The 26,164-nt window shown below is 37.8% G+C and overlaps 1 protein-coding gene across 15 annotated transcripts in view; it reads left to right on the top strand.

Annotated features, from left to right (window-relative positions):
• Positions 1-26,164, top strand: part of ANK3 (ankyrin 3) — a 677,335-nt gene that overhangs the window by 437,953 nt on the left and 213,218 nt on the right. For 10 of the 15 annotated variants that reach the window (XM_032252648.1, XM_032252646.1, XM_032252639.1 and 7 more), the window contains 3 exons: positions 7,429-7,527; positions 14,454-14,639; positions 16,496-16,594. In XM_032252648.1, coding sequence (XP_032108539.1) covers positions 7,429-7,527; positions 14,454-14,639; positions 16,496-16,594 — 384 coding nt within the window. Of the gene's footprint in view, positions 1-7,428; positions 7,528-14,453; positions 14,640-15,297; positions 15,322-16,495; positions 16,595-26,164 lie in introns of all 15 variants that reach the window. The other 5 variants (XM_032252635.1, XM_032252640.1, XM_032252641.1 and 2 more) reach the window with 1 other exon arrangement.

Below are 26,164 nucleotides of genomic sequence, written 5' to 3'. Positions count from 1 at the left end.
TAAGGAAATGTTCTTAAAATTTCAAAATATATCAGTGTTTTATCTGTTTGGGAAAGGGGAGAATATACTTAATCCTTCCTTATAACTAAAGTATCTTTATTGCTGTCTGAAACAGATTTTTTTTTTAAAAAAAAGACGGAACTTTAAGAGTCCTCAAATTTAAAAATTTTCAGATTATTTGTAATGAACATAGGTGCTCCTATAAATCTTACATGGTCTTTCCTGAATTTCTAAGAGGAACACCAACAGCTTATCATTTGATAGACCTTGAGTTTAAAAGAATTAACTTTATTTTGTTTAAAAATATCTCGTTATTCAAGTATTCATTATTTGGGTCCCCCCAGACAGGTCATGTAGGAAAGCAAATATCATCATAATGCAAAAATATTCATTAAGGACCTGACTGCATTTAAAACTGGTTCCCACCGAGACTTTCCTTCCAGCCAAATGCTGACTTCCATCCCTATTTCTCAGTGTCTCCCCAGGGATGTTGGATATTGAACAAATTGATTGTAGAACAAAACTGCAAGTTTTGACAAAGACACTAGATTTCCTGAAGTCAGGGAAAGTGATGTTGGAGAACTTCTGGGTGCACAGAAGAGCCGTGCATACGTAGCACTCTGGCAGCATTAGGCTAGGAAGCATGTGAAACATTAGGATGATTTCCTGATAGCTGTTTCATAGAAGAATGATTTGAGAATACATAGATTAAATGAAGACCAAAAGTTAAGTGAGGTCTTTAGATGGCAAATACTTCTTGCAAAAGATGGTCTTTTTTCTTATGCTGTGAAAATTAAAAAGTGAAGAATTTCAACATATATCATTTTGTTGGGAAAAAATAACACTTGGTTTAGTCTTTGTTCATTCTGAGAACTTATACATGAATGCAGTTATAATCTGTATCATATTAAATCATATAAGCCTATTTTTATAATGTCCAGTTTTATCTTTTAAGAGTAAGTCTGAATCAAACTTTTTTTAAAAATTATTTACTGTGGGCTTTTGCTCTCCATTTTAAATGCGCTTGATTTTACCATGCTTTTCCAGTACTAATTATCTTTGGATATCAAGTGTCCTATGTTTTATGGGTTCACAGAATTGCAGTGACTTCCTCCTCTGTTTACTACAGACATAGCAATGACAGCTCTGATGCCGTGAAATGGCAGAGTCAAAGAGAAGGAACTGCATAGTGCTTCCAACTGCATGGTTCTTGTATATTTGCTGTAAATTCATTCTAGTTTCCTGTGGTTGACCTTTGTTACATGATCTATGCCAATTATCCTGATTCCCTAGGAGAGTTCCCTTGGAGTAATAATGCTTTTCCAGAAAGGAATAATATAAAACTGAATAGCAACAAGCATGGTACTTTGAGAGACGTACAGACCAGCTGCATAACAATAGAAGCATCATGCTTTTAAATGAATTTTTTTTAAAACATTCCAATAATATTTTACTGAAATAAGGCTAGGTAGTTTTAAGCTCTGAGATAGTGAGAAAACTCTTTAATGCATATTTGTTTCTTTTATTATTTTCTCAAGGGAGGAAAAAATAGACCTCCTTCTTTCAAACATCACATCCACTACTGAATAATAGCCATAGTTTTAAACTGACTCTGCAGTGCTGGGGAGAAGCTTCAGTTGAAATAAAATCCTAATCAGTTCTAATTTGAATTTATACACATTCCACACTGATGATGCAGTACGGGAGAAGACCATGTGAAATTCCCTGTTACTTACAGTTGTGCTTGAAATTACCAGCCACACATTGCACAGCAAAGCGTTTCCCCCTTCATCTGGACACCTGCCCTCATCTGCCTTCTGAATTTGTTCTGTGGATGGAATAAGTAATGAGATGAACATGCAAAGGAAGGGAATTTCTATGATAATTCCTGATAACAACTCTTCAGTAGGAGCTTTTATAAAGAGTAACAGGCAACAATGTCAATTCCATTTAGGTAGCAGCACATAAAACAGTACAGAAATTAATATTCAAGAAAGACAGCATCACTATTGACATAAAATTTTAACCCATAGGCAATATTTAATAGCTAACAAAATATAGTGTAAAAAGAGCCCCTTACTCTTCATTATAAAAATTCTCATCTTAAACATAAAAATAACATTGGGGAATATAAAGTTCTCATCTTATAAACTAAGGCATTATAAACCAGGAATTTCTAGATTTTAAGGTAATTTTTATCATTGCCTTGATCTTAGGTCCTAACAAGTTAACCCTTTCTTTTATTACTTAACATTCCAGTCATCATTGAGTCCTACTCTGAGAAAGAAATTTAGTTGATTAAATTGTGATAATAAGGAATTCTATTATTAAATCCTTAATACTTTATACTGGATAGATCAACAATGATTAACAATGTTTGCTGTTGAAAAATCTCAAACTGCACAAATGACATCCTCCACTCTTCCTTCTTTCTCTGTCTTTATAATATAAAGCACCAACTGAATTTATAAAGAAGCAAAGTCTGTTTCCAATAACATTCTAACTGCCAAAGTATTTTAAATGAATGGATTTTCATGGTGGTATTTGCAAAGGTAACAGCCTTTAAGTTAGCCAGTGCTTCCTTGGTCTTTCTGGGTACTCTGATATTCCCTATGGTGGGACAGTTTGATCCTGACAAAGTTAGACAGTACAAGTATGGGACTTTGGGAATGGTTCAGATTGAGCCTTTGTGACCTTACATTGCAACTCTAATCTAACTGACTTTCATGAAAATTAGTAGTGTACAGGAATCAATGCAAATCTTTCACCATACCCTTCACATCTTAATTAAGAACAGCACTTTATGAGGTGCAAAGGCTAGCCATAGAAAACTAGAATGAATAGAAAAATTTCATGGATGAAATATAAGCCCTTCCCCAAGTGAAATCATAGGAATACTTATTATTTTCTTTTATTTTGGTGTGTATTAGACAGCATTCCTCAGTACTATCTACAAAATTATAAGTCTGCAGATTTACGTGCTTATAATAGCACCACTATAAACATTCAGAGCAGAAGGTATTGAATATATTGGATAAATTCAGACTTCAAATAGCATACTCACTCCATCTAAGCTGCTCTGCCTTTAGAGAATTTAATCTGTTGTTGCTACAGAAAAGAAAATGCAAATTGGGCACCCGTATATTCCTTTTTAGCTAGCTTTGTTTTGGAAATGTTCTAAATTAGGAAGTTACTATAAAGACAGTGGTATACTTTTTTCTGTTATTTTGAAATCTGACCATTCTCCCAATCCACGTGCCATTTCACAGCGAACAGTTATGGTTCTAGGTTGTCTAATGACAACACACTGAGTTAAGGGTGTCTCAGCCTCTTTGAGCTAGGGAGTGATGGGAGTATTTTTATTCACCCTTTCCAAAGGACACTTCTGATTTTCTCTCTAGAATCATAACTAAATGGCATGTATGTGTTCTCATGTCTTGACCATTTCTTGAGACATAAAATTTGTAATTTGGGGTGTTATTTGAATTAAAGGAACAGAAATTAACTTAAGCACAAGAGGAAATTTCTTGAAATTGCTTGGGGGACACAGAGAATAGAAAGCTAAAGAAGCTTTCAGAAACCTTTGGAAACCCCATAGCTGGGGTGGAGAGTATGAGAACATAGTGAGAAGCAAGAGAGTAGGGCTGCCCTCTGACCTGGTTCCTACAGGTCAATCAAGGGTGGACCTAAACGAGAAAACAGAAGATAGCCTACATGTGTGTCTACTCTGTAATTAACGGAGGGCAAGCTCATTTGTCTCAGTCCATCCAGGACAAGTCCTGTCTGCATAATAGGAAGAAGTAATTCTCTAGAAGAAAATAGGGGTGACATTTTCCCGAAGGGGAAACGGGTATGAGGACTGGTGACAGAAACTAAAGCAAAATAAAATAAGCACCCACACTCTACAAATGACCACTCTAAAATTGAAATTTCCACCATGAGAGACTCACCAAAAACATTTTATCAGTATAGAGAGCAGAAATAGCATAAGAAGGCCACGTACCATGCTCACACCTGCAATCCTTTGGAAGGCCAATGGAAGGCCAAAGCAGGAGGATCACTTGAGGCTAGAGTTTGAGACCAGCCTCAGCAAGATAGTGAGACCCTGTTTCCACAAAAATAAAAAAGTTACCCAGATGCGGTGGTGCATGCCTGTAGTTCTAGCTACTCAGGAAGCTAAGGCTGGAGGATCACTTGAGCCCAGGTTAAGGCTGCAGTGAGCTATGATCATTACCACTACACACTGGGCTGGGCGGTAAGAACAAGACCCTATCTATATTAGTCTGTTCTCATGCTGCTAATAAAGATATACCCAAGACTGGGTAATTTATAAAGAAGAGGTTTAACTGACTCACAGTTCCACATGGCTGGGGAGGCCTCACAATCATGGTGGAAGGCAAATAAGGAGCAAAGTCATGTTATACATGCTGGCAGGCAAGAGAGCTTGTGCAGGGGAACTTCCATTTATAAAACCATCAGATCTCATGAGATTTATTCACTACAAGAACAGTACGGGGGAAACTGCCCCATGATTCAATGATCTCTACCTGGCCTTGCCCTTGATATGTGGGGATTATTACAATTCAAGGTGAGATTTGGGTGGGGACACAGCCAAACCATATGACTATCTCTTAAAAAAAAATGAAAGAAATAGCATAAGACCCTTCAAGGACAGATATTGTATGATTATGTTTATCTATAATAACCAGAATAGACAAAACCATAGAGACAGAAAGTGCATTAGTGGTTACTAGGAGGAAACGGGGAGTGATTACTAAGGAGTATAGGGCTTCTTTTTAGGATGATGAAAATGTTCTAGAATTAGATAGAAGTGTTGCCCAATTTTATGAATATACTTAAAGCCACTAAATTGTGCACTTTAATAAAGTGAGCTTTATGACATGCAAATTATATATCAATAAATATTTTAAAAATCAGAAAACAAGCAAGAATGTGGCCATTCAGAAAATGATCAGCTCTCAGGTAATAATCTTAGGATGGCAAGTACTCTAAAAGAAGGCGGAAAGCTATTGTGGAAAACAATAGAGCCAGACATGTGTAGATAGACTAGTGTTTCTTAGGCAGTCTTGGACCATAGCAGACCTCCACCCTGGAGCTGAGAATGAACTGGCATTACTTGTCGTGACATAAATATCTTGTTGATATTTATGTCTGAGAGGAGAACATTTATTTTGGAACTATTAAAAAAAAAAAAAACTTTACCCCTAAAAATCTGAACCTGCCCTTTCGAAGTTTCAGCTTTCAGAAAGAGAACACTGGATGAGGGAAGATAGACACTTAGTACTTAGTTTAGCTATGAGAAAAAGCCAACTGGTTTTGGCCTTTCTTTTCTTTTTTGTTTTGTTGCTTAAAAAATGTTTAACTAAGGATGTAATGACCTTTCATTTTGGTCAAATTAGAAAGTGAGAAAATAGCAATATGATGAGGGTAATCCTAAACTCCCTTTCAGTTTCACTCACAGTGCTGGGAAGAGGGACAGAGATGAAAGACACACAGGCCTATGGACACACACACAAACACACACACACACACACACACACACACAGGCCTATGGACACACACACACACACACACACACACAGTGTTCCAAATACTCCATGCTTCATGTTTAAATGTGGTAGAGTCTTTCATGATAGAACAGAGTAACCGTGGGTTCCAGAGATGTTACCAGGTAGACAATTTAAAAGCAAGAAGATTGAATGTGATGTTGCATTCCACTGCCTCTAATTTTGTGTTTCTAGTCTGGAGCTTGGCAACCAGATCACCTAACTTGTTACAATTGTGTGCCAAATAGAGGAAGTAGAATAGAGGAACTCTGATAAGTACACAGCCATGGTGGATTTGTTATGTGGCATCAAATTTATCTACTCAAGGATCTTTTTAACTTTACTTTCTAGTTCTCAGTTATAAGCCAAAAGCAGTGTGTTCACCAGAGGCTGAACTTATGAATAAGTAAGGTAATCATGTAGTAGTTGATATTTACAATAATCTAAATCTTTTTGTCACAAAAGTTTGAATATTTGTTAACATTGTAGTTTAGAATATATTTACTTTTAGTCTTTGAAATTGCACAATGTATACAATAAAATTTTTAGAATATTCGGTTAAATAGAATTGCATTTTGAAAAGTGTATTCAAAACTAATTTACTGGCTGGGTGTGGTGGCTCATAATTGTAATCTAGCACTTTGGGAGGCCAAGGCAGGCAGATGGCTTAAGCTCAGGAGTTCAAGATCATTCTGGGTGACACAGGGAGACACAATCTCTATAAAAAATATTTAAAAATAAATAAATTAGCTGGATGTGGTGGTGCATGCCTGTAGCCCCAGCTACTTGGGAGGCTGAGGCTGAAGGATCGTTTGAGCCCAAGAAATTCAGGCTGCAATGAGCTGTGATCACACCACTACATTCCATTCTTTTTGTTTTATTATTATTATTTTGAGACAGGGCAACAAGTGAGACCCTGTTCAAAATAATAATAAAACAAAATATTATAGTTTGAAACTGCAATTCGTTTGATGTTTATATCTTCATATAAGATTTTAAAATAGTATAGTATTTCATAGATATGAAATATATTCTTCTAGAAAACATGTATATGCAACATATTTTTAATAGGGAACTTAAGATGTAATATGCATGTTAATTTGCTTGGATCCAATCTCTTTGAGAGTTGATGCATTTTTCAGAGAGGCACACACACACACACACACACAAATTAAATATATGTGTATATGTATGTATGTATAATATGTATGGATATATGTATTCTGCACATAAAAATACCTTGGCAAAAAAATACAAAGGAAGGAAACCTACAAAAAACAGACTATGAATTAGATTGAATCATACCATTATGCAAATTGGCATTTCTTTTTTTGCTCTAAAGACCACATCTGTGATAACCTTGAAGCTATTTGAGATTAATATAAATTCATTCCCGTGTCAAAACTACTTCAGATGCTTACTTTTGTGTGAAAATATTACATGTTTATTTAAAACAGATAATTAAGGCTTGGGAGCTACAATGACGAAATGTGTTTTCTTCATATTCTCATGGTGTCTAGTAAAATACTTACTCATGGTAGGCTCTCAATAAGTGGCTGATGACTAAGTGAGTGTACTTATTTAAAGAGGGTAAATGCTTTGAATTATACTTGGACTATTAACTATAAACTAACTATGACCTATACTAAAATTATGAATTATAAAAAATAATTTTGAATTACACAGATTAGGAATTTAGCTTAAGTGATGGTGCTTGGGTTTTCTAATAAATATTAATATCTATATGAAAGTATTAAAGTTATTGTATGTGAGTACTTCTTAGAGCATAAATCATTGGTATAATGGAAAAATAGATTATCTTGGAAAGCTGCAGATTAACATTGTTTTTCTTATTTTGTAGAATGGTTTCACGCCATTGTATATGGCAGCCCAGGAAAATCACCTGGAAGTTGTCAAGTTTCTTCTTGACAATGGTGCAAGCCAGAGCCTAGCCACAGAGGTAAGTCATTTTGGTTTTTTTCCCTATGGGTAAGTTCACATATTTACAGGGAATTTTGAAAACCTGGAGTTGAGAATTTGTCCTACTAGTATTTCATTTGAAGATGTATATTAATGTGTGGGTTCATAAGTTTTATGAAATACATTACTAAATCTTTCAATCTTTAAATCTGTCATCTTTTAATCTTTAAAAATCTTCTGTTGCATAGATACCTTTTCTGTTCTTAAATGCCCAATTCTATGCTAAAGTTGTGCTATTGTTTTATTATTTAGCATATTTGCTTGAGAATTCTCTTTTGTCTTACAATTTTGCCTCATGGGCAAAGGCAATAATTGTTTTGGAATAACTGATTTGAACTATCATTTCAATAAAACATTAGCTTTAAATTGTTTTTTTCCAAATTTAAGTTAACCTAATTATGATGATTGACTTTGTGTGTTTTTTAAGTTGAGACTTAATTCATACTTATAAATAAAACCATTAGACATTTTTTTTTTTTTGAGACAGAGTCTTGCTGTATCTCCCAGGCTGGAGTGCAGTGACACAATCTCGGCTTACTACAACCTCCACCTCCCAGGTTCAAGGGATTCTCCTGCCTCAGCCTCCCAGGTAGCTGGGATTACAGGAACCTGCCACCACACCCAGCTAATTTTTATATTTTTAGTAGAGATGGGGTTTCACCATCTTGGCCAGGCTGGTCTTGAACTGCTAACCTCATGATCCACCTGCCTCAGCCTCCCAAAGTGCTGGGATTACAGGTGTGAGCCACCATGCCCAGCCAAAATTATTATACATTTTAAAGTGTTAAATAGACATGGTATTTGAAGAAAAAAAACTTTGCAGTCTATAATAGATGAATTATTAAAAAATAGAAAGTTATTTAAGCCATTGATACTGTCTTAGGTAATGTTTATTTTTAAAACTAATCTGGATGGAAGACTGGAATCACTTAAGCATGTCACCAAATATCTATTGCTAATAATAAAGGATTAATATATGAGTATTTTTTATTTCTAACAAACAGTGAATTAGAGCAGATGCAGGGTTATCCTTATTATAAACCACTACTCATGCTGATATGATTCCTGAGTGGCACAGAAAAGACGGCAATAGAGGAACTGCATCTAATCTCAGTTTTTGAGATTATACCTTCTAGGGAAACCACTACATAAATTAAGAGATAGCTCACACAAAAGATATACAAACAACCATAAATATATGAAAACTTCTCATCCTCATTGATATAGTCAAAGAAATATTTATTAATCAGATTAAAAAAATCTTATCTTTTGTCAGTGAGACTAAAAAATAAATTGTTAGAGTAAGCCAGAACTTTCCTACAACACTGGTGAAATTGATTGTTGGTTACAACACTTTTGCAGAACATTTGGCAGTAACTAACAAAAATTAATATTTACAAAACCTTTTACTTAGCAGTTCCACTTCTAACAATTCATATTATAGAAATACCAGATATATAAACTATATATTATAGATGTATTTGCATTAGGATACAAAAATAGTAGACAAGAATGTTTGTCAACACAATTAGTAGCTGCAATTTCTAAAAATCAGAAAGAATCAGCCAGGGGTTGTGGCTCATGCCTGTAATTCCCACATTTTGGGAGGCTGAGGCGAGCGCATCACAAGGTCAGGAGATCGTGACCGTCCTTGCCAACATGGTGAAACCCCATCTCTACTAAAAATACAAAAAAATTAGCTGGACATGGTGGCGCACACCTGTAGTCCCAGCTACTTGGGAGGCTGAGGCAGGAGAATTGCTTGAACCCAGGAGGCGGAGATTGCAGTGAGCCGAGGTCGAGCCACTGCACTACAGCCTGGGTGACAACCTGGGCAACAATGCGAGACTCTGTCTCAAAAACAAAACAAAACAAAACAAAATCAAAAAGAATCTAAATATACCACCAGTAAGAATCCTGTTTATTCAGAACTACTTGGCTTTGAAAGGAACTGAAAAGAAACCTGTTAATAAATGTTCATATATTTATACAGTAACATGCCATTCGGCACTGTTAAAAATGAGACAAGCCTCTGATATAAGAAAACGTCCATAGTAGATTGTTATCAGTGGTTTGCCCTGAGAATTAGGAGGGAGCCTTTGTACCCATCAGCACTGTTGGGGATTTTTATACCCATTTTTTCATTCTATACCCATCCATACTTTAGGGGATTTTTATCATGAGAATGCTATTTTTAAAAATAGTATTCTTAAAGCTAGTTAAGAAATAACTACTGGTTGATATCAAAATAATAAACATTTAGCCAGGTGCAGTGGTGCACACCTGTAGCCCCAGCTCCTCAGGAGGCCGAGATGGGATGATCACTTGAGCCTAGAAGTTTGAGGATACAGTGCTCTGTGGTTGCACCGTGAGTAGTCACTACATTCCAGCCTGGGCAACAGTGAGACCCTGTCTCTAAACAAACAAAAAAGAACAAATGTTTGCTAGGTAGAGAACGGTGCCTCTCTTCACACTCAAGAGTAGCTATTCAAAGAACAGTACAATGCACATATTGTGTCATAGTGTGCAGGGGAAAGAGAGACAGTCAGGGGCTGCTGGCTAAGGGAAAACCCATCCTCATTTTTGGATGGAAATATTAAGCAATATAAATAACCTAATGAAAGCGATTCCATAGCTGTCTTTGTACAGATGGTGTGGTACTCTTTTTTTACACTGTGATGTACAGATCACTGTCTCTCCTTTAGAAGCAAATATAACCCCAATTTACTGCTAATAGATTTGAATTAGCTTGTAAACCAATTGCCAATAACTCTCAGACCTCTCTAGTACTTTTTGAAGTTTTCAAGGCCCAAAAAGAAGCCCTACAACTAACTTAAAGAAAAATAGTATGTGAGATCTTCAAATCGCTACTTCAGTCTTTTGGCCAAGGATATATATTTTAAAAGCTTTTACTCCTTTACATTAATTTGATTTCATGTTATTTTTGTAGTTTTATGGGAAAAAACAATATTGTGTCTAATAAGTGATGTTCATGTCTTCAAGGAGGTTGGTATTATATTGCTGTATAAACAGCACCTAATTTCCTAGAGATGTTTGAACTTTTGAATTTTTTCTCTTCTTTTGGATTATTGGTATCAGAAAATAAGAACAACAGGAAATAAGACATTTTATTGAAATGATATTCTAATTACTGCATTACACTCTTATTAGCAATAATATTGGTATCATTTATAGAAAATTCTGTATTTACAGAACAAACAGTAGGGGACAATTAAAGGATCCTTTAAATAGCACATTTTTGATAGAATCTTTAATTCACTACATAATCGGATATTGCCAAATTCTTTCAAATGTGTGTTTTTCAGTAAGCCTGGCACATTTCGAATCTTGTATATGTGTGGCAAGACTTCAATATAATTGTGGTTTTGAAAACTTTTTTATATTACTGTGTACTGTATATTATATCTTTTCTTTCTATCTATCTGTCTTATCTTCCTCTTGCTAATTATGATTCTGAAGCATGCAGTAGATTTGTTTATTCATTTATTTCATAAGTAATTATTAAGCATCTATTATGTTTCAGACACTGCACAAGGCAGTGGATCTCATTGGGTAACCAGGGGATGGACCCTTTTTTCAAGTAGCCTGTATCATATTTCCTTTCTGCTCATTTTTATCTTAAGAATAACCACACACAGCAAACCACACCGTTTAAACTTGGTTTCGAAACAAAATCTGGAGCTGCTAATTTTAGCTGTCAACATCTTAGAGCTGGTATCTTTGTATCTTTAATTGGCTTATGCAGGAAACATATTTTTGTCAGTGCTAATCGGCTCAGTTGCGTTTTATTTTCTGGTACAAAATAGTTTCCTTTATGTATAGGTCCTGTGAATTTTAAAATTCACCTCAGTGGAAATGTAGCCATTTTGTTTGGATTCACAACAGAAGTGGACTGTCATTTTTACCCCTTAGGTTTTGTTCAGGTTTTTAAAGTGAGATGCAAAATTAAATCTTAAAACACAATTTTCCTTTTGCCACACTCTCATTTAAACAATGCATATTTCCTTTTTTTTTTTTGCAAAAGTAACACATTACATAAATGAGAATGTACAATGAAAGGCAAGAAGTCTGTTTGTCCTAGAGATACATTATACATGTACACATTATATACATATATGTACACATTTTCCTAGAGATACATTGCACATGTACACATTATATACATATATGTAGCTTAATGAAAACGTCTATTTACATTGATATCTAGACTACTTGTCTTATATATTCTAAAGGTTCTGTCTTTAAGTGTAAACCTGTGATATCATTTTAGTGACATCTTGGATGTATCCAGTCTTTCCCGGTTTGTTATCGTTTGTTATCCCCCTTTTTTTTTTTTTTTTTGAGACAGAGTCTCACTCTGTTGCCAGGCTGGAGTGCAGTGGCACCATCTCTGCTTACTGCAACCTTTGCCTCTTGAGATCAAGCAATTCTCCTGCCTCAGCCTCCCAAGCAGCTGGGACTACAGGCACGTGCCACCACACCCAGCTAATTTTTGTATTTTAGTAGAGATGGGGTTTCACTATGTTGGCCAGGATGGTCTCCATCTCTTGACCTTGTGGTCCTCCCTCCTCAGCCTCCCAAAGTGCTGGGATTACAGACGTGAGCCACTGCGCCCAGCCCTTGTTATCCTTCTTAAGGCTTCCGGGAATATCCTTCTAGATGCATTGGTTATATTATTGTTTTCCTTTTTCCTGTTGTCTTGGGTAGTAAAGTTGAAAGAAACAGGTGGCATTTAAGCCAGATCTTGAAGCATAGTGGATAGATGGGATGTGTATACATAGGGAGATGAAGGGGGCATTTCAGGGTTGGGGAAATAACATGAGTACAGGTGTCAGAAGAGAATTAAGTCTGTATGAATTAAGACACTGGTAGAAAAGATTTATCGGGGAAGATACTGAGCAATAATGCCACTTAGGTGCTTTGGGTCAATGTTTTGCACATCTTGAGTATAAGTATAGTGATTTACGTTCAACCAAATGATTTATAAGAGCCTTTCTCTGTATTCTAGCAAGGGAAAGAGTATTGAACGGGATGTTTTAGGAAGACCTAGGTGCATACGTGCTCCTATATTGTTTTCCAAATGCTCTTCTGTACCACAGGACTACAGAAATAAAATATCATGACCCAAATAAAAATCATAAGTCACTTGCATGCCAGTTCTCTAGTAAAAATAAATAAATAAATAAATAAATAAATAAATAAATAAATAAATAAATGCCCTCTTGATTATATAATAATGAAAACATTGCGGAATTACAATTTCTAAGCCAGTCTTAGAATTTTCTATCCTATGCTGTTTTTTCTGCATTCAACAACTCTAGTTAATCCACAAATTAATTAACTGCAGTGAAATCTGTAGCTGTGTCCCCTTTATCAAGTCTCAGGGTAACATAAAAAGAAGATTCAAAAAGTATAGAGTATGTATGTGTGCACTTATGTCTAAATTTATTCTAAAGTCATGTTTTAATCAAATCCATAGAAGCCAGGAGGAACATGGTAGTTATCAGAGGCTAGGAACTGGGAGTAACGGGAAGACAGGAGGTAATGGTCAGAAATGAGGAATAAGTTTCTGTTTTTGTTTTACTTGTTTTGAAATCTATCGCACAACTTGGTTAACAGAGTTAGTAATAATGTATTTGTACATATCAAAATTGCTAAGAGAATAAGGTTCAAATGTTCTCACCACAAAAAATAAGTATTTGTGGCGATGAAGATGTTAATTCTCTGGATTTGATCATTCCACTTGTATTCATAAATCATAATATCACTTTGCATCCTACATTTGTAATATAATTTTTAATTTAAAATAAAATTTAAAAAGAAAAAAGACAACCAAAATAAATAGAGTCATGTCTGCATGATCTTTGTGTTGTCTTCTCTCACTGGTCACAGAAGCCAAGGTCTTTCTCTTAGCTCTCGAGACCTTAGTCTCTATAGACTTTTCGTAAAGCAGCAATGAGTACCATTCATGAATTCATGTATCCTGACAGCACTGGGAATACGCGAGGCAACAGGGCACAGAAAAAGTTGCCATAGTATCAACCAGACAGGCCTATATCTCAGTTTTTAAAAATCTGATGATTTTTAAAATAATAATGAACCAGACAGCCCTATATCTCAGTTTTTAAAAATCCGTGGCAATTTTTACATCTTACTTAAATGAGTTCCTGAGATATTTTTTTTTTTTTTAGACAGATTCTCGCTCTGTTGCCCAGATTGGAGTGCAGTCGCATGGTCTCTGCTCACTGCAACCGCCACCTCCCAGCTTCAAGCAATTCTCTTGTGTTAGCCTCCCAGATAGCTGGGAATACAGGCGTCCAGTGTACCCAGCCACTTTTTGTATTTTTAGTAGAGATGGGGTTTCACCATGTTGGTCAGGATGGTCTTGAACTCCTGACCTCTAGCAATCCACCCGCCTCTGCCTCCCAAAGTGCTGGGATTACAGGCATGAGCCACCCAGTCCTGAGATTATTTTATGGATGTTGACATTATGACAACTTCTTTTTTATGTAATATTTTTGTACATTTTCAAAATTTTCCCAATTGATATATATTACTGTTTAATGGGGGAAAAAAATAAAATCCGTGAACTTATTACAAAGTTCTTAGGGGTTTTTGCTTTGGTTGTGTGTATGTGTATGTGTGTATGTGTGTGCACACACATACACACATACACACACACATATATATATATATATATAGAGAGAGAGAGAGAGAGAGAGAGAAAGTATCTTTTTACATTTCTCTCCATTTGAATATGTTGTTTGCTTTAATAACCCCAAACAAAAATTGATGCTTGTTCACTTGGTTGCCTTCTTATTTGTTAATTTCATAAAAAAGAAAATATTTATTGGAGCCAGTATTGACCCATCCATTTACTTGCAGGATGGCTTCACACCATTGGCAGTGGCTTTGCAACAAGGTCACGACCAAGTCGTTTCGCTCCTGCTAGAGAATGACACCAAAGGAAAAGTGCGTCTCCCAGCTCTTCATATCGCGGCCCGAAAAGACGACACGAAAGCAGCCGCCCTGCTGCTACAGAATGACAACAATGCGGATGTGGAATCAAAGGTGAGGCGCGAGAGCCACGGGCTTGTCATGCAGCTCTCCTGTGTTGGTCTCCCTCTTGGCAAGCTTATGCCACACCCTTAACTTCACTGAAGGGAGGAAAAAAATGTGTGTCCGAGCTAGCCACTGAAGGCATAGCCTCCCTTCACATTAGAAGCTGGGACTGAGGAAGCTATGGCCCTATGCGTGCTAAAAGGGAGGCCACCCCAAAAGAAGTCAATTTCTATACAGTGCTTATTTCCTTCCTTTGAATATAGTTTTGGAACATATTCAACACTTCAGCTCAAACATCAGGGTAAAAAATTACAAAATGCTAAAGACAGTGTATGCAGCAGACCTCTGTTTGATACCCAAGGTGACAGGTCAGGCACTGAGCATAGATCAGCTGCGGAGCATGCCAGCCGCAAGAGAGCCACAGCCAAAAATTTCCATCGTCATGATGTGTGGTACCTGAAAGTCTCTGTGACTGAAATGTGGCGTTTGGACCAGGCCGTTGCGTAGCCCATCATTCAGTCTAGCTTTCTTTCTGTGCCTATTGTGCTTCCGTCAGAGCCTCCATCCTCATTACTTAGCTGTCATGAGCTTTCTGCAGTCCATATCACCAATAGTGAACTAACCGTTCATTTTTTCCTCCTCTTTGCTTCCAAATGTGTTAACCTAGATGGTGGTGAATAGAACAACAGAGGTATATATACATATATATATGCATATACGTGTAGTCTATATCTGCATCATCATTTTCCCATTACTTAGTGCTGCTGCCTCATGTCTCTCCCTTCTTCTTTGCATCGCCTTCTGTAGGCTAGATACCTGCTTTATCCCTGATCCCTCCTCCCCCAAAAGGAGCATGTGCCAGATAAGATAGCAGTAGTTTGACTACCAGGGCTTTCTGCAGCTGAACCTGGTGTTTGAAAGAGAAGAATGAGGAATCCTTGACTCTTAAGGGTATTGTAATAGAGCTGTGTGAGATGAAGAGTTTGGCCACTTTAGATGTTTATCAGCTATATCTAAAGCTGCAGACAACCCTGTCATTCTACTCACCCAGGACTGGTTTCTTAGGGTTGTGCATGACACTTACCCTCTGTGGTGTCAGCAGAAGGAAAGGTATTTCAGAATGGCATCAGTATGACCCACCCTTCTCCAAGAGTCAGTGAGATAGCTAGCATGGCTAAGAAGCTTGCTAACAAATTAGAAATGCATCTAGTTCCTACAAGGTTTCAATCTTTGGGGACTAAGTGAATCGCTGCATGTTTTAGCATTTTTAAGGAAGTAAAATGACCTTGGTATAAACAATCCAGAAACATGTGTTATTGAATAGGTGTTTGCTAACAAACAGATTAACTTGTGGATTCTTTGTGGAATACAGTTGCCCATTATATAAAACCAATTTTGTGGTATTACCTCTTCCCCCAAAATTGCTTTTGCCATTAAAATTGGCGTTTACTGTTGGTTGATTTGCATCTGTATCAAATATATGAACTAATTGAATTTTGAGTTTCAATGCGCAATTCTATCATCAGTAATAAACAGCGGTACTAATCAAGCTATCAGCTATAACGATTTTTCTCATCATCTCTTAATTTTTTGAAATGTTGGCTTTTATATAGTTCTGTTACTGGATTACTAAAATTGCTCAGTCTCCGCCCTTGGTTCCTCCCTGGCTGTTCTTCTGCCTATAAGTATAGGGTTTATTAGAAACCCTGTGAGCAATTGGCACTGATCGAAACCTAGTACAGAATGGAACACAGACCTCAGCATATTTTGCTTCCTCATTTTGATTTGGGCAGGGCTATGATATTTGCCTGTCTGACCCGAGGCCAGCAGGAATCAATTGAACGTCTGCTGTGTTTTCTTTACAGAGTGGCTTCACTCCGCTCCACATAGCTGCTCACTATGGAAATATCAATGTAGCCACGTTGCTGTTAAACCGAGCGGCTGCTGTGGACTTCACCGCAAGGGTAAGAGCACAGCCATGTGTCCTGCCTTTAAAGCAATTGAAATGATTTTACACTCTCTTTTCCCAACATGAGGAGGCTGGAACAAATGACCTCCAAGAGTCTTTCCAGTCAGTGAAGGCTATGACTTTCTACTCATCCTAGTGAATGTTCTTGCTTTTACATAGGTGTGCCTGATTCCTAACAGGAGAGGTAAACCAAGATCAGGAATGCTAGGTGGGTTGAGTGATAAATAAATATATACATGCATATATAGAAGATGTGATTCAAGGAATCATGGCTGGGACAACAAATGAAGTTGAAATTTTATTTTAGAAGTTGAAATTTCTGAAACCCTTAGAGATTGGTCAGCTGGCACTTGATGCTCTAGAGATCAGGGTCTTAACCTTACAATGGTAATGTTCTGGAGTGTCCGAGTGAGGCCTTAATTACAGAAGTCAAATAATGAGACCATCTTTTGCCTTTATCTTCTGACCCCTACAAACTTTCATAATAAGTAACAAGGTTGTGTAACCTGAATAAGGTCATATCCATTGGAGAAAGGAATTACAATGTTACATGGCCCACAGCACGGCAGGCTAGACATCCAAACAGAGTAGTACTGCCCTTTCTTTAAAAACTGCTGTTCAGCTTGATCATCAGAGACACTATCGGAAGTACAAGCGAAGCCAGAGGAAGGATCAAGTAGTGGCTGAAAGTCTGGACTGTGACTTGAGACTCCTTGGGTTCAAATTTTGGCTTTCACTTTTCTCCCTGTGTCCATCAGTTTCCTCATTTATAAGATGAATAATGAAATTAAATAAACAATTATAAAATATCACCTCTCCCTCATTAAGCCACTGTGAAAATTAAAAGAAATAGCGTATGTAAGTCACTCAGCCAGTGCCTGACATGGTATCATCACTAACAGCAGCAGCAGTAGTGTATTCATCTGTTTTCACATTGCTACAAAGAAGTATCTGAGATTCGGTAATTTATAAAGAATAGAGGTCAGATGGCTCCTGGTTCTGCAGGCTGTACAGGAAGCATGATACTGGCATCAGCTCGGCTCCTGGGGAGGCCTCAGGAAACTTAGAATAATGGCAGGAGGCGAAGCAGGGGCAGCACATCACATGGCCAGAGCAGGAGTCAGAGAGCCAGAAGAGAGGTGCCACACACTTTTAAATGACCAGGTCTCACGAGAACTCCCTCACACACTTTTAAATGACCAGGTCTCGCGAGAACTCCCTCACACACTTTTAAATGACCAGGTCTCGCGAGAACTCCCTCACTATCATGAGGACAGCACCAAGCGGATGGTGCTAAACCATTCATGAGAAATCCTTCCCCCTGATCCAGTCACCTCCCACAAGGCAGCACCTCCAACACGGGGCACTACATTTTAACATGAGATTTGGGTGGGGACATACATCCACAGCGTATCAAGCAGCACTGTGATTTTGAACATAACATTTGAAGTATTATTTTTTGCTGGACGCTCACTTCTTAGAAGAGAAATGGAACTAGATTGGCTAGGGAGACAGTGTATAATGCCAGCACCAGCAGTACAGTGATAGTTGCATCAGCAGTAAAAATAATATGATTTCTGAAGTAGTTCCTGACTGGAAGATGCCAGGCTGTGCATTTTATCTAACACATCCTAATATAAGGAAAGGCATAAATTATGCTTATTTTGCAGAAGAAGAAACCTAGGCTTAAAGATAAGAAGTAGCTGCTTTAGGATCATGGCGCTAGCAGATTGGAAGAGGCAGGATTTCACCCCCAAATCTCCTAACCACTATTCTCTTCCCTATGCAACTTAAAAGGGGTTTATTTTACTTTTCCTCTTGTAATTCATTCATTCCGTAAAAATTAATAAGGGCTGAGACTGTACTAATAGAAAAGTTGTTTCCTACCCTATTGTCACGAGTTTGCTGAACATCTTCATCAGTTTAAATGACTGGAGAGCGACAGCCAATTTTATTCACAGTTTTTCTCACTGCATTAACTACATCCTTAATGTGGCAGATCCAAGGCCTAGTTTGACACTTTGAAGGACAAAGTTAAGCACTTCTTTAAGTCAGTTAGAAACATGGTGTGTCAATGTTGAAACTGAAGTTCATTTCAAGATGCATTCTTCTGGTTTTATTTCTGTGATTCACAGCATAATAAAAACCTCATTAAGTTACATCTTCTAATTAGGACATTTGGAAAATTTATGTCAGGGTGCTGTTTGAAGTTTGTCTTTGCCTTTGTTTGGAGATTTCCTGAGGTTGCTGAAAACAAGAGGATTGGAGAAATGTTTAAGCAATTTAAGAAGACGTATTACAGTATTTTCGGACTTTTCCAAGTGATTCTAAAGTGTCCATTTGCATTAAAACAATGACTCTGGTAATGACAAAAGATGCTTATTTATGGATTAAAAAACCAATGGAGATATCAGACCCAGGTTGTTAACCTTTGTGAGTCACCGTATATGATTTAAAGTACGTACACTGTGCTTCTGTTTAAAATATGTTAAAATTCAGACTTTTCACTGATTCAGAAATGCATTTTCCCTAATCTTTCCTAGTTAATGATGTCTAATAGCATTCTGAGCTGAAGGCTGTGGTGGAATTTGATTTTATTTAATAGGAGGCTTGGGCCGTTGCATATACCCCAGCAAGCTCTGCTTCTCTGTGCAGTGGGTGATTGATGACTTGCTTTGGGGTACCTGAGAACTCTTTATAAAAAAGAGCTTAGACTGAGGCAACTGCCAGTTGCCTTAAGCAATCCATGTTTGGTTCCAAATCTGTAGCAATTTTATTACATAATAATCTAGCATCGCCACTTTTGTATTACAGAGGCCTCTCCCTTCCCAGCTTCCATGGGGTCTTTCTAGGTCATAGCTCTCCCAGAAAGGTAACAGAAATAGCAGGTGAAAGTCAGAGGCCCCTGAATGCAGACAGGATCAAACTATATCCATTCAGAGCAATAAAGGGAGCATCATTAAGCCTCATTTGCTAAGAATTGGCTGCAAATTGTTACCATAAATCATATGCTTCAGAGCCAGGTTTGGACAGAGGTATTGATGAGGTGGTTAGAAGTAGATAAAGAACACCAGCACCCTTTGTCTTGGGGGCTTGTGATTTCTGTTTTCTGCCTGTGGCAAAATACAGTGGAAAATGGAAGATTTAAATCAGTGAAGAAAGAAGTATGGCAGATAAAGTCTTGCAGTTCTTTGTAGCACTCTGAACTGAGGGCATGTCCCAGAGACTGACTACCTGCTAGCAAAGAGAGCTGAGGAAATAGAAGGACAACACTCTGGAATTGTTTCCTGAATGCAATAGATGTTCATTTCCAAAGCAGATAATAGGCAGAAACAAACACAATGTGACTGAAGGGAGTACACAATAGAACGAATTGCTTTCCATGTTTGTATGTAGTGCCAGCTAATTTATGCAGCAGTAAAGCAGGTCCCAGTCAGTGATGAACGTGTACCCCTGAGTGGCAGTTCTGGTAACTGATTTATAGCATACTTAACTGTTTTATTAACATCTTCCCTTCATTTTTTATTACAATGTCAATTTTGACTTTTGCATTGTAATTTTGCTGTGTACATGTAAGATATCCTGTCTGACATTGTCAATATTTCCTTTTGGATTATCCTTGGAGAGCTATTCCGGCTCATGGGTCTGCCGCAGAGAGTTATTGCAGTAGCTGCTGAACGCTGCAATGCTGCGTCAGCATTCTTCATTCTTTGAACTGAGTGTGCTGAGATGGCACTGACACTTCTGAATTTATGCATGACCCTTGCTCTCTTTGCAAATCATTCTAGCTCCCCTGGGAAAGAGAATGTAACTCAAACATACCAGATCTACTACTGATTGTCATTCCAGTAAGGAGCATTTATGCACTAGAGTAACAAAAGGCCAAATTATATTATGTGGATGGCTGCAAAGTTCCCTTTATTGATTGAAGAAGATAGATGAATACTTTCCTGGCTGAGTTTTTTCATCAAATATAATGGACCACCTAATCTCATCTTCACTCTTGTCATTGACCTTTCCCTTGTAAATTATGATTCAGCTTCCCGTTTTGAGAAGGTAATTGAATCAAGCATTCTTCTATTAGTCTTGCCATTTAGCACTTTTTGTTTGGATCTCTGAAAGGATTAGGGATTTATGTGTTTGGATTTTAGACCTCATTTGTTTCCAAAAGGATTTCGGGTGGTTTACAGATTAAAATATACAGACATGAAGTGGGGAACCAAAAAGGTAAATGTTACCAAGCAGCAGGAATCAGCCAGTAAATACAGTGGAAAATAAACATAGGCCTTAAAAGCTTTGATATATATAGTGGAAAGGGAAGCGTGGATAATAGAGTTTTCATTTTTGACAAATGAAATCTTACAGTTACCCATAGAGACTCATTTTTGTGTGAAATAACTCACATTATTTTTATCATACGAATCCTTCTACTAAGAGTAGAAAGTTACATAGTTAGCAGTATCTTTAAAAGGCTCAATTGTACTACTCCCTACTGCGTATGACTGCTGTATCTCCATCTATGAAGGCACCTTGCCCAGAGAAGCTGGGAGATTGTGGCCCAGCTACTTAGCTTTATGACGTTCTAGTTGTGTAGGAAAGAACTTGGCATGTATGCCACAGATCAATGACTGGTTAACATGTCCGTTAGACTGCCTTTCTCAAATATCAGGTATTTTATACAGGGTTTTGACAGATATTGGACCACATTCAGAACTCTATTAAATCATACAGAAGGTTACTTTAAGATATTCTAATGTTTGTATAAAATGAGAGCAAAGCTTTTAGATACTTGAACTACTAAACGTGTTCTTCTGCACTTATACACAGAACAAGAATGTTGGTAGGAAAGTAAATTAGTTTAGCCACTAATTGGAAAGCAGTTTGCGATTTCTCAAAGAACTTAAACCAAACTACCATTCAACCCAGCAATCCCACTACTGGCTATGTATTAAAAAGAAAATAAGTTGTTCTACCAAAAAGACACATGTGTTCACATGTTCATTGAAGCACTATTTATAAATAGCAAAGACACAGAATCAACCTAGGTGCCCATCAGCAGTGCACTGGATAAAGAAAATGTGATACATATACACTATGGAGTACCACATAGCCATGAAAAAGGAACAAAGTTGTGGTTTTTGCAGCAGGATGGATGCAGCTGGAGGCCATTATCCTAAGCAAATTAATGCAGGAACAGAAAACCAAGGGCCACATGTTCTCATTTATTACTGGGAGCTAAACATAGGGTACTCATGGACATAAAGATGGCAACAATTGATACTGGAGACTACTCTTGGGGGGAGTTGAGAAACTGCCTATTGGGTACTATGCTCACAACCTGAGTGATGAGATCTTTTGTACACCAAGCTTCAGTGTCATGCAATATACTCACATAACAAACCTGCACAGATACCCCTGAAGATAAAAGTTGAAATTATTTTTTAAAAAACACAGGTTCTGCCCAAACCTGAGGCCAACATGGCTTACCACATGTGTGAGCAAAACGGTATCCATGGATGAGCATTATCTGGGGATTTCTTTTCTAAATTCAATCCAGTTTAGCAATATTATAGAGCATATACTATGAGCTGGACCTGAAGGTTCAGACTTGAGGAGCGTACTTACTCTACGATTGGTATTTATTACTAATGTGAGAATACTTCGTATTTGATTAGTCCCTACTCTACTAATTTGTTCAGGCACCAAGGTGCCAAACCATGTAATACAATTTCTCCCTTAAGTCCCCAAAACGTAACTACATCTAGGCTATAATGCTGAACAGGACTTTTTTTGAAAACTCAGGACTTGATAAAAGGAGTTGAAAGCAGAAAGGCGAAGCGGAAGTATAGGTCTTCTATAACAGTGTCCCCAAAGCACAGGCTGTACCCCCTTCCTGAGGGTTCATTTGGTAACCCGTCCCGAGCCCCCAGAGACCACCGTGTTGTGGAGTCCCTCTCACTTCCCCCAAGTGGGAACCTCTTTACCACATCTCTCCTAGCCAGAGTCCAGGCCTCTTAACTGTCTCTGGGGCCCAGTGAGGAAGGAAAACTCTGTTTTCTCTATACCTGGGCTGTCACTTCTGTAGCCACTAACTTGGGGGAACTAGGTTTAACTTAAATAAAATTTAAGTTGAATGTTTTTATTCTCAAGGGTATTTTTTTTCTTGAGCATTTTTTGTTTCTCAAAAGCATTTGAGTCTCAAGAGTATCTCTTTTCTCTACACCTGGGCTATGCCACTAACTTGGGGAACTAGCTTTAATTTAAATGAAATATAAGGCATATTTTTTAATTCTCAAGAGCATTTCAAGTGCTCAATAGCTAGTGACTATTGTCTTATTAAATGGCACAGAAATATAGCACGTCCATCATCATAGAAAGGTATTTTGAACAAAGCTGTGAAACCATTCATCTTAGGCCTTCCTTCCCTACAATGTCATAGTGATCTGAAAATGCAACTTTTCCCTCAAGGAAGATGGTTACTCCCTGCTCCCACAGGTGAGCATCACAGCCTGTACTTCCACTCACGTTAGCCCTCAAATATCATTTTATTTATCTGCTATTGCCCATTTTGCACACACTATTTGCTACCTAAGCCCCTTGAAGGCTGAGATGCCCTAGTCATCCTCTGTCTCCAGGTTTTCCTTTGGTCCCCAGGTGCCCACCACGTGCCTGGCTCTGTGCTAGTGACTTTAACATAAACTTAATTCTTCATTCTTTCAGTGGATGATTTGTTTTCGCTACCTGATAGCCTTTTTTCCTATCTACCTCCTTTGACATGTTAATATAGTCACCAAAATGTTCAGCTACATTTCATTCAGCTAGAAATCAATGAATGTAAGATCATCTGCAATTCTGCCTGCTACAAAATAAGTGCTCAGTAAATGTCCGTTCCCTTCTTTCCTTCTGCAGGTGAAATTTATAGTAATAATGATTATTTAAGTTATAATTTATTATCCAGCTCCTTTATTAGGCATTTTACACTTATTATCGTACCAATCCTATGAGGGCTAAAGTAAAAATGTAAGAAAGTAAAGCTCTTTCCTATATCCAGTTTTTCATCTCACATGCAAGGCTGATGAATTTTCTAAGAACAGACCTGTATCATCTTACACACTTTGGAATCCCTGGAGTATAGCTCAGTACCTGGTGCTGGGAGGGACTCAGGACATATATTGAATTCAAAAATAAATGACTAAACCACTTCTTGGCCTTCCTGTCCACCACTCCTGGTCACCCAGTATCTGTGCAAACTTCCTTTCCTCTCCCTAGCCTATCAAAATTCCTGTTACTTCAACCTGAATCTCTCCTGGCCTAGGAGCTGCTTTCCAAACTAAACTCAGCTTCATTAAGGGAAATGGAAAAATACACAGGATTCCAATAGAATTTTGGACCACTGCACCAAACCTAAGTGTTGAATGTCAGAGGCAGAGGGACAAGTTTAATTGAGAAGCAGGGAGACTTTTCGTTCAGCTCTGTAAATGACCTTGGATGACCGACCCAGGCTAATGGGCTAAGCCTAGGCCAAAAGTCTATTTCCAAGCTTTGTTCAATTAAGAGTGCTTTATGCAGGGCCTCAGGCTCTGGGCTATGAAGGCCTCAAGTGACCACCAGAAGATGCTGGATAGGACATTAGCTACTGAAGCATGGAGAAGAGGCAAGCCTGGCTCCAGTAAGAGTGTGGCAAACTCATAATGGTTTTACAAGGGTGTAGGGCTTCTGGAGACTCTACTCTGGTTTGTGTAGTGATTCACTTGCAGACATATCTTTAAAAGACAATTGGCCCTCCATATTCTTAGATTTCACATCCGTGGTTTTAACCAACCATGGATGAAAAATATTTGGGAAAAAGACAATAAAAAATAATACAACATAGAAAAAGAGTACAAATTTTAAAATACAGTATAATAACTATTTACATGGCTTTTACATTATATTGGTCACAAATCTAGAGATGATTTAAAGTGTACAGAAACTGTGTGTAGGTTATGTGCAAATGCTGTTTTATGTAGGGACTTGAGCATCCACGGGTTTTGGCATCCTCAGGAGTCTTGCAACCAATCCCCATGGATACCATGGGATGACTCTACATTTCCTCTCATTATACAAATCATGCTTTAAATAAAATACAATAAATCACAAGTGAGAAAATAAAAACCACTTATAGCAGTCATTTTTTTTTTAGCATTTGAATGTTTATCCCAACAGAGACCAAACACATACATTTCTTTTTTATTGGTACATATCTTTTAATAGGTTTATCTCCTAGTATAGGCTCAACAGCATTAAAGACAAAGACTTTTTTCCTTTTCTGAAGGGTTATATAAACCTCCTGAATGAAAATGGGGATTTGAGAGCCTTAGCAAAGGAATATGAGTTATGGGAAAGTAACCATGTGTCTATTGCATTAAACATATTCTTGTTGCCATGGTGATATTAACATCTCGGGAGGAAGAAAACCAGTACATTTTTGTAAGGTGGCAGAATGGAGGAGATGCCTGTTTACATAGATTTGCTCTTATAGTTACACCATGTAATCTCATTTCTGCCTTTTCCTGAATGCCACACAAAGGAGAATCTTCTGCATACACTTTTTAAAGAAGTATTTTTATCTGATATCCATTTATATATTTGAACTTTTTGACATCTTCCTGTGTGGGGTGGGATCTGTGTTCTTCCTCACCTGAAGAAGTGACATTTCTAAGTGACAGTGGAGTGAGGGGAGAAATAAGTGCTGGACCCTAGACTCTTGTCTTGGCTGTATCATTGGTCGCTGATGTGGTCCAGGGCAAGTCCCTTCACCCTGCCAGCAGTTTTCTTAGCCAAGTGAGAGAGATGTCAGTCAACCCCAGGACCTTGCCCTCTACCCAACCACCTTGTCTGACAGCAATGGAGGCTGTCTTCAGCTTCCCTCCCCCTTTCACGATAGAGTATGTATAGGACAGCGGCAAAGTAAACCACACTGAAGTCAGACTGCTGGAGTCCCACAATGGCCTTACAGCTTATCCTGGTGCTCTTGAGTGAGTTGTTTATGTTTCAGGGTAATCATCCATAAAATGGATCCAATGGTAGAACGTAATGCTATCATTGTGATAATTGAATGAAATAATCCACAGAAATTGCGTAACACAGTACCTGGCCCACAAGACTTGGGCAAGGGCTCAAAGGTGGTTGTTGTCACTGCTTTCATCCAGGAGGGGACCCTCTCGCTGCAAGGCACATTCCCCTGTGAAGCATGACGTAGGTCAGGTAAAGTACATCTAGAAGTCATGAGCAATGTGGCTTCTCAGAATGAATTATGTTGTTTGCAGTGGTGTTTGTCAGTATGAGGAAGCGAGCCTTTAAGAAACCGTTAATGAATGACATTGTTTGAGATAGTAAGAAAACCAATAAAAGAAATCAGAAATTGGAAGGTTTTTGACTTTTTCTCCTTGAATATGTGCCCTGACTCCTGTAGTGCTGCTCTAGAATTGTCTCTCTGAGAACATTTTTAAATGACCCGAATAAATCCTATTTTGAAGTTGTGTGCAGTAAAGTTCTATTAAGATAGGAGTTGGTAGAGCTCACT

This window comes from Sapajus apella, unplaced genomic scaffold, assembly GCF_009761245.1.
Source record: "Sapajus apella isolate SASKATOON/1434 unplaced genomic scaffold, GSC_monkey_1.0 scaffold78, whole genome shotgun sequence".
Lineage (NCBI taxonomy): Eukaryota > Metazoa > Chordata > Mammalia > Primates > Cebidae > Sapajus > Sapajus apella.
The sequence above is the reverse complement of the archived record's forward strand: the minus strand, read 5'-3'. Positions and strand labels throughout refer to the sequence as shown.